Genomic DNA, 11,853 nt, shown 5'->3' with positions numbered 1-11,853 from the left:
AATAAAACAAATTAATCACTGAGACGTTTTTACCTTCAAACCATTGGTTCCAGCTCAAAATATTCGGTTCTTTATCAATATGCTTTCGCAATTTTTGGGTGAACTATTCCTTGAATGACAGCAGCCATAGAGCTCTTATGTTTTTTTGATCTGAGATGTTTGAAAGAGAAACCATAACATATGACTGTCTGCAAAAATCACATGTTCAATTAACTCACATTTGATCTGTAACCTATAAATAGTGCAAAATCCAGTTTCCTCTTTTTATGACAACTCAGGGGTCTCCAAACTCAGTCCTAGAGGGCTGGTGTCCTGCATCGTTTAGCTCCAACCCTATTTAAACACACCTGAACCAGCTATTCATGGTCTTACTAGGTATGATAGAAACTTCCAGGCAGGTATGTTGAGGCAAGTTGGAGGCAAACTCTGCAGGACACTGGCCCCCCAGGACCGAGTTTGGAGACCCCTGACATAACTTGTCTATATTTTAAAAGCTTTATAATCCTAAAACTTAAATGGATTTAAATGGAATAAATAAAAAAGTTAAAACGCTACAAGTTTCTTTGTGACATCCACATCAGTATATATCTTTTTTTCAGCATCACAAGATATAACAAGATATTATATTACAATAAAGATCAATATATGGGTCCCAGATATCTTGATGAGCATATTTATAAAAATTAACAGCACCTCTAGTCTGAACATGCTGAAAAAAAAAAGCCAACAAGCTTATTCTGGTTTTATTTGGGTATCTGGGGGTTTTTTCAGCAGGGAAGAAGGCTACATGCTCTCAAGGTCAAGAGACGAGCCGTTCTCCTGCTCTTGGTGGAGAAAGTACATTTCTTTGAAGAAGTAAATCTTGAAGTAATCTTGAATACACCATGCACATTAGAGGTCACACATAAGTGACAGTCATTAATCGGCCATATTGGCAGCACTTAACGTAAATAATGCCACTGAACCGACAAGAAACGTGCATATTTTGCTGATTATTGCTGCTGCAAATGGTCAGTTATTGTCATGTTTTGGCCTGTACTAATCGGTCGGACTGAGAAAAACATTTGGAGTACTATAAACTGCCAAAAAATTATAACAAATCAAGGAGAAGAGTGCAAAAAACTGTCTGAAGAACAAAAGGCATTTGTGGTTGGTCAAACTGAATTAGGATTCAGGGCAAGAATCTTGACAACATTCATGTTTGTTCTTATCATTTCCGGTAGGTGAAATTTTAGTCTGATATCTTACTTACTGCTCGTACGTGTATGTATCTTTACAACTTATTAACTTTAGTTAAAAGTTAACTTTAGTAAAAGTATTGCACCTTTCCTGCTTACTAATTCATTCTCTATATGATTTAGCAGCTTCCACACATTTTTTTCTGTGGTTTAGACAGCATAAAATAGAAGAACAACGTTAACCTTACAATCCATACTGTTGTTTACATCCGATATGGCCGTGTATCCGGGTAACTGACCAAATTGTGGCGTAAGTACAAACCCTTTATTCATCTGGCAAATGCTTTTGTCCCCACTGTCTAATTTTTAAGGAGTAGTGCCTAATGAATCATAAAGAAAAAATGTGAGAATACAAGTCTGGCAGCTGAACCATGACAGTTTGTACAGGTGAAAACACACAAAAAAAGAAAGACTTATAAAAAAATACAATAAGGGTAGCAATGCATGCAAATAAAAATTATGGTTCGACAGGTTTACTGTAACAACATGAAAATTTGTAATGTTTTAAAATCACTTGAATAGTTTTTCGGTTTAAAATTATTTTTAAAGTACAAATTCAACGTTTTATGTTAAAAGCTGAACATAGATTTTAATGGATACAAAAAAATGATCACAAAGAATATTCATAACATGAATCAGAAAAAGTCTGCTCACGGCTGTTTATTATCTGAACCACGAGTGTCAAACTGTGAAACCACAAACAAAACTACAGCCTTGCAGAGTTTAGATTCAACCCTAAATGAATGCACCTTATCCAGCTAATAAATTACTTAAGGCTTATTTGAAAACTACATGGTTTGCGTGTTGGAAGTTGGAAGGGTTGTGGCTCTCCAGGAACCGAGTTTGAAACAGCCATCGATGGCTGGTAATATCGATTTCTCATGTCTGTATTTTTTTCAGTGGCCGATTATTCAGGTCTGTAATCAAAATGGCGGCAATCGCAGCGACGAATCCCTCGCAGCTCTTACCTCTCGGTATGTGCGATTTTTTTGGATATTAACGTTACTTGCTTAACTATCTGAATTTTTGTAGTTGTTGTAATGGAGGCATATAGTTCCCAGCTTCCACTGAGTCGCATTCAAATCTCAATATGTTTTATTTATTTATTTACTTTGTATTTTAGTGGACACACGTGTATATAGGTCTAATTATTTAAATATATTGTTTAATTTGAGTGATTCGTACCCAAGATACACACGGATACATCCGCCCATGCAGTTAGTATAGGCGAATTCTGTTACAAAGTGAGCATCACTAACTTACTGTGGCTGCATCAAATTTACCCTCATATATCCACCCATTCACTTCTATTGCCATTCCTTTCCCTTCATTAGTTCACTAATTTATGGCCTCTTCAGTTGTAGACGGAAATATCGTAATTACGAGTTACGAACACACCATGCGTCGAAACCAAGTCGTTTTAAAAGTTAAAAACGTTCTACATGATAACGCTACACAAATTGTTGATTTTTGACGTTGAAGGGGCGTGTCTAGTGTGTTTAAATTTCGTAAGGGGACATAAATACTGAAACGGGGCTTGTCCCAATTGGAACCCTAAAAGCCTAAAGCATACTTTGATTTTTACACGTATGATAGGGTACATTACGTATGACGTAATTTTGTTATTACAACAAGGATAAAACTTGACATACTTACAGGGAAGCTCTGTATTGTTTTTTCCTAGAGGGTAAAAAAGAACTTTGACACACTTGACAGCCGATATACAGGAATATTGAATAAAGGAATCAGAATTTCAATTTAAAGTACAACTTTAAAGCAACTCTCCAGTGTATTCATGTTTTCCTTTGTGTCTGAACCTGACAAAATAAGTGTTAAAAATGAAATATTAAATATTTCAATTTTAAATTTTACTTTAAAGATTGTAGATTCTCAAAGCACCTGCAACCTGCCATGTAAACGTTATGGACCAATTACTGTCTAAAGGTGTTAAACCATTTCTTGAAAAGTTCACTCTGGCAAGCTTTTTCCCAAACTGCCATTACATAATCTAATACAATATTGGCCATATTTGGTTCAAAATGATGTCACACCTATTCGTACTTCAATTTGAAGTTGAATCTTGATTTTCATTAGACACTGACTTGGCTAACTGGCAAGAAACTTGTTTTTCAAAAAAAAAAATTATCAATTCTGCTTTATTCATCACACTGATTTGGAGTGTTAAGTACACTGTAATGTGGATACTGTATGTGACTTTTTATGTATAATGCTGTGTATATCTGCTTTAAAAAACATTTAGTAGATTTCACACTGTGTATACTGCAGACATGAACAGCCTCAGTCTCATGCTGCTCATGATGCATGTTGTCTGTCATATCTCCTGATGTCTTTTAGAGCTTGTGGATAAATGCATTGGCTCACGGATTCACATCGTCATGAAGAACGATAAAGAGATCGTGGGAACTCTGCTCGGGTTTGATGACTTTGTCAGTATCCTTTTACGTGCTGGAAAAACACTGGCACATATTTGTGATCGTAATGTTTTAGGATTAGATTAGTACAGAAACACAAGTACAGAGCCAGTATCGCTGTTAGACACTCCTTCCTCTGGATATTGTAACACTTTACCATAATTTCTTTGTCCTATGAATGTAAGAAACTCTTTGTTATAATACCATTACGGTTGCAGCTTTATTAAAGTCTGCATTACCATTTATTTCACATGATGTAAAGAAAGAAAAGGTAAATGAAATTCAAAAAGTATTGCAGGACTTTACTACAGATACATTTCCTTGACCGTTTTAACCAGACATGGTTCTTGAGGATGTGACAGAGTTGTAAGTATATGTTCCTACCTAAAAATGTGCTTATATATGTCTTCATTATCTTTGGATGTGTGCATCCAATCAGCTTTGACTTTACCTTTATACATTTCAATGTATAATAAAGCAGTCTTTCCAGTTGATGCATTCAAAAGAGCAAAAACAAAAATTTATTATTTTTTAAAGGGGTGGTTATTCCAGGTCAAATGGAGTAACCCCATGGGAGCTTTATTATTATAGTTTTTATGATATTATAAATGTCAGAAATTCATTTTTAATTATTTTAATTTAATTCTGAAATCAATTATATGTTTGGGATTTTTGTTTACAAAAATGTTTGATATAAACATGAATGTGAGATGTCAGAAGATGTTTCTTTATCTCAGATGTCACTGAGCCATAACAACATTTTTGTCACAGTGAAATCACACCAGAAGGAAGAAGAATCACAAAACTGGATCAGATTCTACTTAATGGCAATAACATCACAATGGTATGATCAATTATTGAGTTCATATTTACATCACCTAACAATCCACTATATATCACACTTAATGAATTGACAGTATTTGCTTTGAGATTGATTTCGTGTTTGAATATGAATATGGGTAAAGCTCTTATGCAAGTTTATTGTTTTTGTAGCCAGTGTGTAAATGTCGCAATGAACTACATCTACATTGACCAATAAAATAAAAATGGGTCATATAGAAATTTTTACTAGTTACTGTTTTTTTTAAATAATATTTAAAATATCGAATGAGGACTTTGTTGAATGTGAGTGATTTTTTTTGTTCTGATGTGAATAGAAAATGCAATTTTTCAAATCTGGCATGTTTGCTGATGTTGTTGAAGGCAGAAACTCTTAAAATGTCAAACCAAGAAACTAGGAGCACACCCACAGGTCTAAAAACACGAGAAAAAAAAAAAAGACTAATTATTTGGCCCTTTTATTATTTCATGTTTACTGATCTGTTATAAGCTGTTACCTCAGTCCACACGCACTTTAATTATTTGGACTGTATTATTCCATTTCAAATTGCCAAAACACACCAACCTGAAATTAAAATCATAATTGTATGTTCCTGCTGTTTTTCAGTTGATTCCAGGAGGAGAAGGACCAGAAGTTTGAGAAACATGTAGCACCTTCCACAAAATAAATATACCATTTATGTTCTTCTTTCATGAAAAAAACCCAAGAATTGATCACTTCTTTTTTTCAAACAGTCATTTTCATTTCATGAGTGTAGTTTTTCCACATTACTTCTATTGTTTAAGTGATCCAAAAAGTTTTGGTAAACATTTGTTGCTTGTTACATTAAAACAAATTAAATGAATCGGACTGAGTTGGAATTCAGTTGTATGTTGTAACAGCATATTTCTGAAGTATGCATGAAGAAACTGAGGATATGCCATCATTTTGGTTTTAATGTTGTTCTTTGCTTTAAGAATGTAACATTTGTGCGTTTTCCTGATTTATTTTGAATATGCTGAAATAAACGTACATGTAGATTTACTTTGAACTCACTGTGTTTATGAATGATTTAACAAGTTTAGCCACAAACCACTTTAAACTGTATCTGTAGAGTGTCAAAATCATGTAAAGAAATGAACAATTCTGAAAACTGCTCTAGTTGTATAACTACACTACTTCCAGTAAACATCTGTCTCAGTACATGGAGGGCTTCTCTTCTCCTTTGGGATTCGTCACTTTCTCCAGGTTCTTGCTAATGACATCATAAAGTTCAGCCTGAAAAAACAAAAGACACGTGATTCATTAAAAAAAAAATATTTATGATGAATCACTTGTGTTGAAGCATTTCTCATTTAGAAGCTGCTTGTTGAATGAATAAATGCAAGCAACTCACATAAAAACCACGTATATCAAGCACAATCACTCTGATCTCAGAATATGCAGCTTCATCCTTCTCGTGCACCAAAGAGCGATAATCCATCTGTCAAAAAACATTCTTTATTATTACACAAAAAGGGTATGAGAGTGTTTTTCAGGGCTGTTCAGAATGCTCTTTACGGCTTTTATGTTTTCACAACATACTCACATGACCTCAACTTATGCTTTAAGGAATAAATGACAAAAATTGTATTGAAAGCCCTATTTAATAACTACATTAGCTGCACAAAAAAAGTAATAACACTAATAAGTTGACTCACCACATGAGTGTCTTTGGAAGCTTTGGCCACTGCATCACCTCTCTCTGAGAAGTACCTGCAGATAAACACACTTTCATTACCAACATGACAACGTGAATAAATGTGGACAGTGTAAATTATATTGCTAAATTATATTCAGTAAACATGATCAATGTACTGCAATAGTTAGAAATTGCTCATACTTGTTAATGTTGGTCTGAAAACCTTCCACCTTGGTCTTCACAGCAGTAATTCTCTCAAGGATTTTTTCCTAAAATATCAACCAGACATGTTAACTGCTGCTTATCTTTGAGATTCAGAATGTGGCAAAAAGCAGCATTTAGGAGGAGTTTGAGCCTTTTAAGGGTTAATAACCTGAATTGCAACTCCAAAATCATTTCCATCCTCTATTTTTGGAATAAGATGAGAAATCCAGCAAGATACCTGAAAAAAATAAAAGAATAAAGCTGCCATTATTGTACTTCTGGAAAAATTGTGAAGAGTTGAAAACGAAATTATTCAACCCTTTGACCTGCAAGACATTTTGCTGCAGACGAAATTTAGCGAAAACAATTCAACAGTCATCAGTACACTTTTGGAAAATGTAATAATGAAAAATTAAGGAAATTTGCTCTAAATGTTCAAAATGTCCAAAATAAAATTTGGTGCAGAATCTTTTATTCTTTAAAACCACTAATAAACACTGCTTGCAAGAGTTCAGAAGCATCTCTCACCACTCTACTACAATCATGGCCCATTACTCACCTGAAAAAACTTTCCGATCACTAACAATCTTTGGTTTTACAATTTCTTCAAATTCAAACAAATATTTTCAATGAGAATTAAATCTGGAGAGTGAACAGGCCACTCAAGAACACTGAATGACTGATCCCTAAACCAAGCATTAATAGATTTGGATGTATACTTTGGGATGATTGCCCTGCAGGAAAGTCCATTGATCATCATTTTCAGTCTTTGTACTAAAGACATCACGATTTTTGCCAAAATGGCCTGATACGTCAAAGAATTCAGGATATCCTTCATACGGTCATGTTTTCCACTTTCTGTTACAGTAAAACAGCCCCATTACAGGACTGGCCCACCTCCATGTTTGAGATGGAGATGGTGTGCTTCTGATTATAAGCTTTGCCTTTTTTTGCACCAGACATACCCCTGATCCATGGCTCCAAAAAGTTCCAGTTTGGTCACGTCATTCTATAAAACATTCTTCCAGAACTCCACAGGTCTAACCAAATGAATTTTAGCATGTTCATGTCTGCCTTTTTTGTTCTTCTTGGTCAAGAGTGGTATTCGGCAAGACGCCTCAACATTAAGGCCATACTTGTCTAGTGTTCTTTTTAAACACTGCATTGAAATGTTTTTCCTCCTTTTGTCGGGTCATCTTGCAAGTCTTTAGCTGTAAATTTAAGGGTTTTTTCGCAGTTTCTCTTTTTTGTTCAACACCCTCAAAGGTTTTCTGGTACAACACACTTTAAACTAAGGAATAAGGCTGCCAGCTGTGTCTCTAGGAACGTCTTACTGCCTTGAAAATTTTTATTTAGCCTTAGACTTTCCAATATAAAACTAGTACTTCTCTATAGTTTTTTGTGAGAGCTCTGTTGACTTTACCATATTCACTACTCAACTTCAGCAAATGCATGGGCTGAATGTTTGTATGTGTAACAGCCCAAACTAGTTCTATTTTTAATAGAGTTTCTAAAAGCTTAATTGTGTTTTAAGACAATTTTGTTTCCTACTATAAAAATAAGTGACTTAAAGGGATAGTTCACCCAAAAATTAAAATTTGACCTCCAGGGCATCCAAGATGTAGGTGACTTTTATGTAGGTGTCATTTTTGGGTTAACAATCCCTTTAAAACAGCAATGTCGAGTAGGGGTTGAATAATTATGACATAGCTGTGTTATTAAAAAGTCCTATAACTCAAAAACATTACATTACATACTGACATTATCACTTCTAATATGCCAGTAAACTGTTGTAGATGCAATTTTTCTAAAGTCCTGGATCTTCAGTAAATTTGTTTTTGTGAAGTACTGCAGGTTGAAAAATTTAGATTGTAACTGTATATATAAGTCAATTTGCCCACTTACAGTAATGCAGGTCTCCTTCAGAGCCATTATCTCTGGTTTTACAATATCCAGCAACTTCACAATCCGCTCATTTCCTTTGATGAAGCCACACTTGGGTGCTGACACAAGAAAAATATCGCATTACAAAAATATGCCATATTCCATATCACAACAATACATAGTTATGGTTTGGTGCACATATGCAACTTTAGAGCACTTTTTTCCCACATTTCTTCTTTATATCACTATGGTAAACATTCATCTTCATTTAATCTGTACAATTTTGCCTGAAGAACATTCAGCTTCTTTTTTAATTTTATAATTATTATTAGTTTTTTAATTTACAAAAACTAGGAGTACTCATAGTTAAAAATAAGTTTTGGAAACAAAACTATGGATAGGACACTTCAAATATTGTTGTGGGTCAAAAAGGCTGAGGACCACTGATCTATATTAGCTTTAGATCCGTGTTTCTTCAATGTTTCAAATCAACATGACTCTCTCAACATCAGTCATTTGTGTATCATCTTTCAAAATTTCCCACTCATGAATACAACGTTGCTTAGTCATTCATGTGCTCATGACTGCATGAGGAAATCCCCATGAAGAAAGCAGCTTATACTGTAAATCATACAGAATTAGGTTTTTTGAAAATCTAAAAATGCATGTTTTGTGTGAGGGGTAGGTTTAGGGTAAGGGGATAGAAATAATAGTTTGTGCAATATAAAAATCATTATGTCCGGAATGTTCCCATAAAATATGGAAACCCCAAGTGTGAGTGTGTGTGAAATTACCTTTCTTCTTCTTCTCATCATCATCATTTTTATCTGTCTCCATCTCCTGTTAAAATATTTTAATACATTTTTAAAATTGTTTTATTTAACTGAATATTTTCCCCCCAAATTCATTTCAAAAAAACATTTACGAATCACAAGCTGGATGCCAACCTCATCTTCGGGAGCAGGGGGGTCGGGAATGGGAATGTCCAGGGGTGCATGGAGTAATGAGAGGTCAGTGATACTGAAGTCATCGCTCTAGAACCATAAACGAAAAGTATTTTATTTCAATTGTTGCTGAAGGAGTAAAATTGCTCAAATGTTAACCTGGGCAGCAGAACCAAGGTCACAAATTCATTTCCCAAGGACACACATGCAAGAATACCCAAATATTGGATACTTTGGATAAAACCATCTGCCAAATGAACAAATGTAAATGCACCTTCAGCAGGTTGTCAAGCTGTGAGATCTTCAGAGGTATGTGATTGGAGAACAGCACTTCTGCCTGTCAACACAATGAATATTGTCAACAAACAACCATGATGCAACAATCTCAAGTATAGCTTATGTGTGTATTTCAAGTGAATTTCAATTTCATACCTCTTTATACAGTGACTGGCGGTACTTTTCTATCTGAATGAAGGTAACACAAATGTACAATTACAATTCAAACAATTATCTTTGTCCATGAGCATGAGCTTGCCTGTTTGCTTTCACTTTCAACATTCGTGGATAAGGAAGTGACTAAGGATTTTTTTAACACATAAACAGAGATCTCCAGTAGTGTTTTACGTTAAGTAACTACCAAACAAACAACACAAAGCACTTTTAAAATTCACTGAGGAAACATATTGTCAAAGCTGAACAGTCGCAAACGCGTTTACTTTCATTGCACTCTGTTGACACCGAGGAAACTTTGCATAAATACGACAGAGATGAACTTACCCTCACTGCATTATCAGAGTTTAGCTTCAGTACATTCGTTTTGGACATAATGGATGCAGATGGTCGTTGTTTTCAGAGAAAAAGATCGCGGTACCGTGTGCAGCAGACGTTCAGGTGCCTGGCGCACTTTCACTTCGCAGTACTTTCGATTTCTTAATGACGCCCACAATCCACGAAACGATCCAATGAAGTACAGAAAATTCCACTATTTGTATCATTGATTGCACATTATTCGTTTAAATGCCGTGTCAGTCACACATTTCTCATTAAATGAACGGCTTGTCTGTTTCGAATTGCAAAAATATAATTTTTTTTTATTAAACAAATAGGCAAATATGACCACCTTGTCGTAAGTAACAACAGATGGCGCTATTCACTCCATGAATGAGCCAGTGTGCTGCAGTCAGGCAGCTATCTCCACTAGAGAAAATTAAATGAAATAGTTCTCCAGCAAAATGAAAATTTGCTCAAAATTGTACATTTAAACTGTGGATGCATTTGTTTCTTTCTCTGAAAAGGTTTGGAGAACTTTAACATTACCTCATTTGCTCAATAATTGATTCTTTGCAGTGAATGGGTGTCTTCATGCAAGAGAAGAGTTCAAACAACTGCTAAAAACATCACAAAATTCATAAGAAGGGAATAGCGGGTGATTTAAAGGAGTAGTTCACTTTCAGAACAAAAATTAACAGATAATATACTCAACCCCTTGTCATTCAAGATGTTCATGTCTTTCTTTCTTCAGTCGTAAAGAAATTATGTTTTTTTTGCAGAAAACATTTCAGGATTTCTCTCCATATAATGGACTTCTGGTGCCCCCGAGTTTGAACTTCCAAAATGCAGTTTAAATGCAGCTTCAAATGGCTATAAACGATCCCCGCTGAGGAAGAAGGGTCTTATCTAGCGAAATGATCGGTTATTTTCTAAAAACATTTACAACTTATATACTTTTTAAACTCAAATGCTTGTCTTGGAGAGCTAGACAAGATGAGCATTTGAGGTTAAAAAGTATATAACTAGTCATTTTCTTTTTCTTTTTTTTTTTTTAAATAACCCATTGTTTTGCTAGATAAGACCCTTCTTTCCTCGGCTGTGATCGTTTAGAGCCCTTTGAAGTTGCATTTTGGAAGTTTAATCTCGGGGGCACCATAGAAGTCCATTATATAAAGAGAAATCCTGAAATGTTTTACTCAAAAAACATAATTTCCTTACGACTGAAGAAAAAAGACATGAACATCTTGGATGACAAGGGGTGAGTACATAATCTCTATTTTTTTGTTCTGAAAGTGAACTACTCCTTTAAGCCACCCCTTGTTTTAAGGCAACCTTAAATAAAATTTGTGATGTTACCACAAGAAGAGTTATGCTGTCATTTTGTGCTCAGCCTGTGATAGAGAGAGGCCCATGGAATAATTGGTAATTGCTTTCAAATTCAAAAAACAGTTTTTTGCTTTTTAAAGTGATTTTTTTATGTTCAGGAACTCATGCTTCTTGTGTCTAAACAATTACAGACAAATCTGAAAAAAAAATATCATGTGTTTGTGCTTTAGAAAGTTATAAGAGGCTGTACTGGTAGCATGATGTTAACTTTAAACTGCTGGATGATAAGTTTGTTAAAATGGTTATCTGAGCCAGTGTCTCACCCCTTCTTGTGATTATAATATTATTTTATGTAATTCTACATTATATTTAGTTAATTGTAGACCAAACATTTTTTTATTTTTATTTTGTTCTTTGTTTTGAATTTGATTTTGAAATAGGCCTTGTTTATGAAAATTGGCCATTGACATTTTTATGAAATTGTAGGCTACTTCCCTGCAACATTTGTAAGTGGGATGTTGAGTACTAGTCAAGATTATTTATACAGTGCTTT

At 34.6% G+C, this 11,853-nt stretch overlaps 2 protein-coding genes across 2 annotated transcripts; one reads left to right on the top strand and one right to left on the bottom strand.

Annotated features, from left to right (window-relative positions):
* Window positions 1-2,117: 2,117 nt before the first annotated feature.
* Window positions 2,118-5,541, top strand: lsm5 (LSM5 homolog, U6 small nuclear RNA and mRNA degradation associated). The gene is made up of 5 exons (XM_073828033.1): window positions 2,118-2,212; window positions 3,594-3,689; window positions 4,009-4,036; window positions 4,442-4,514; window positions 5,118-5,541. Exons 1-5 carry the CDS (start codon window positions 2,167-2,169, stop codon window positions 5,148-5,150), a joined length of 276 nt encoding a protein of 91 aa, XP_073684134.1. The 5' UTR covers window positions 2,118-2,166; the 3' UTR covers window positions 5,151-5,541.
* Window positions 5,427-10,117, bottom strand: psme2 (proteasome activator subunit 2). Its single transcript, XM_073828032.1, has 11 exons — window positions 9,981-10,117; window positions 9,636-9,668; window positions 9,478-9,540; window positions 9,207-9,293; window positions 9,054-9,099; window positions 8,281-8,378; window positions 6,545-6,613; window positions 6,373-6,440; window positions 6,191-6,245; window positions 5,887-5,973; window positions 5,427-5,768 (listed from the first exon to the last, which is right to left on the bottom strand). Exons 1-11 carry the CDS (start codon window positions 10,026-10,028, stop codon window positions 5,688-5,690), a joined length of 735 nt encoding a protein of 244 aa, XP_073684133.1. The 5' UTR covers window positions 10,029-10,117; the 3' UTR covers window positions 5,427-5,687.
* Window positions 10,118-11,853: the final 1,736 nt, after the last annotated feature.

The sequence above is a fragment of the Garra rufa genome, chromosome 22 (assembly GCF_049309525.1).
Source record: "Garra rufa chromosome 22, GarRuf1.0, whole genome shotgun sequence".
Taxonomy (NCBI): Eukaryota; Metazoa; Chordata; class Actinopteri; order Cypriniformes; family Cyprinidae; genus Garra; species Garra rufa.
Note: the sequence above shows the minus strand (reverse complement) of the source record. Positions and strands in the feature narration are given on the sequence as shown.

Coding starts and splice junctions, on each gene's coding strand:
- psme2 (XM_073828032.1), bottom strand. CDS start 10,028: ATGTCCAAAACGAATGTACTGAAGCTAAACTCTGATAATGCAGTGAGG. Junction 8,379..9,053: donor TGATGAGAAGAAGAAGAAAG/GTAATTTCACAC, acceptor TTCTTGTGTCAG/CACCCAAGTGTGGCTTCATC. Junction 5,769..5,886: donor TTGATATACGTGGTTTTTAT/GTGAGTTGCTTG, acceptor TTGTTTTTTCAG/GCTGAACTTTATGATGTCAT.
- lsm5 (XM_073828033.1), top strand. CDS start 2,167: ATGGCGGCAATCGCAGCGACGAATCCCTCGCAGCTCTTACCTCTCG. Junction 2,213..3,593: donor CTCGCAGCTCTTACCTCTCG/GTATGTGCGATT, acceptor GATGTCTTTTAG/AGCTTGTGGATAAATGCATT. Junction 3,690..4,008: donor CGGGTTTGATGACTTTGTCA/GTATCCTTTTAC, acceptor CGTTTTAACCAG/ACATGGTTCTTGAGGATGTG.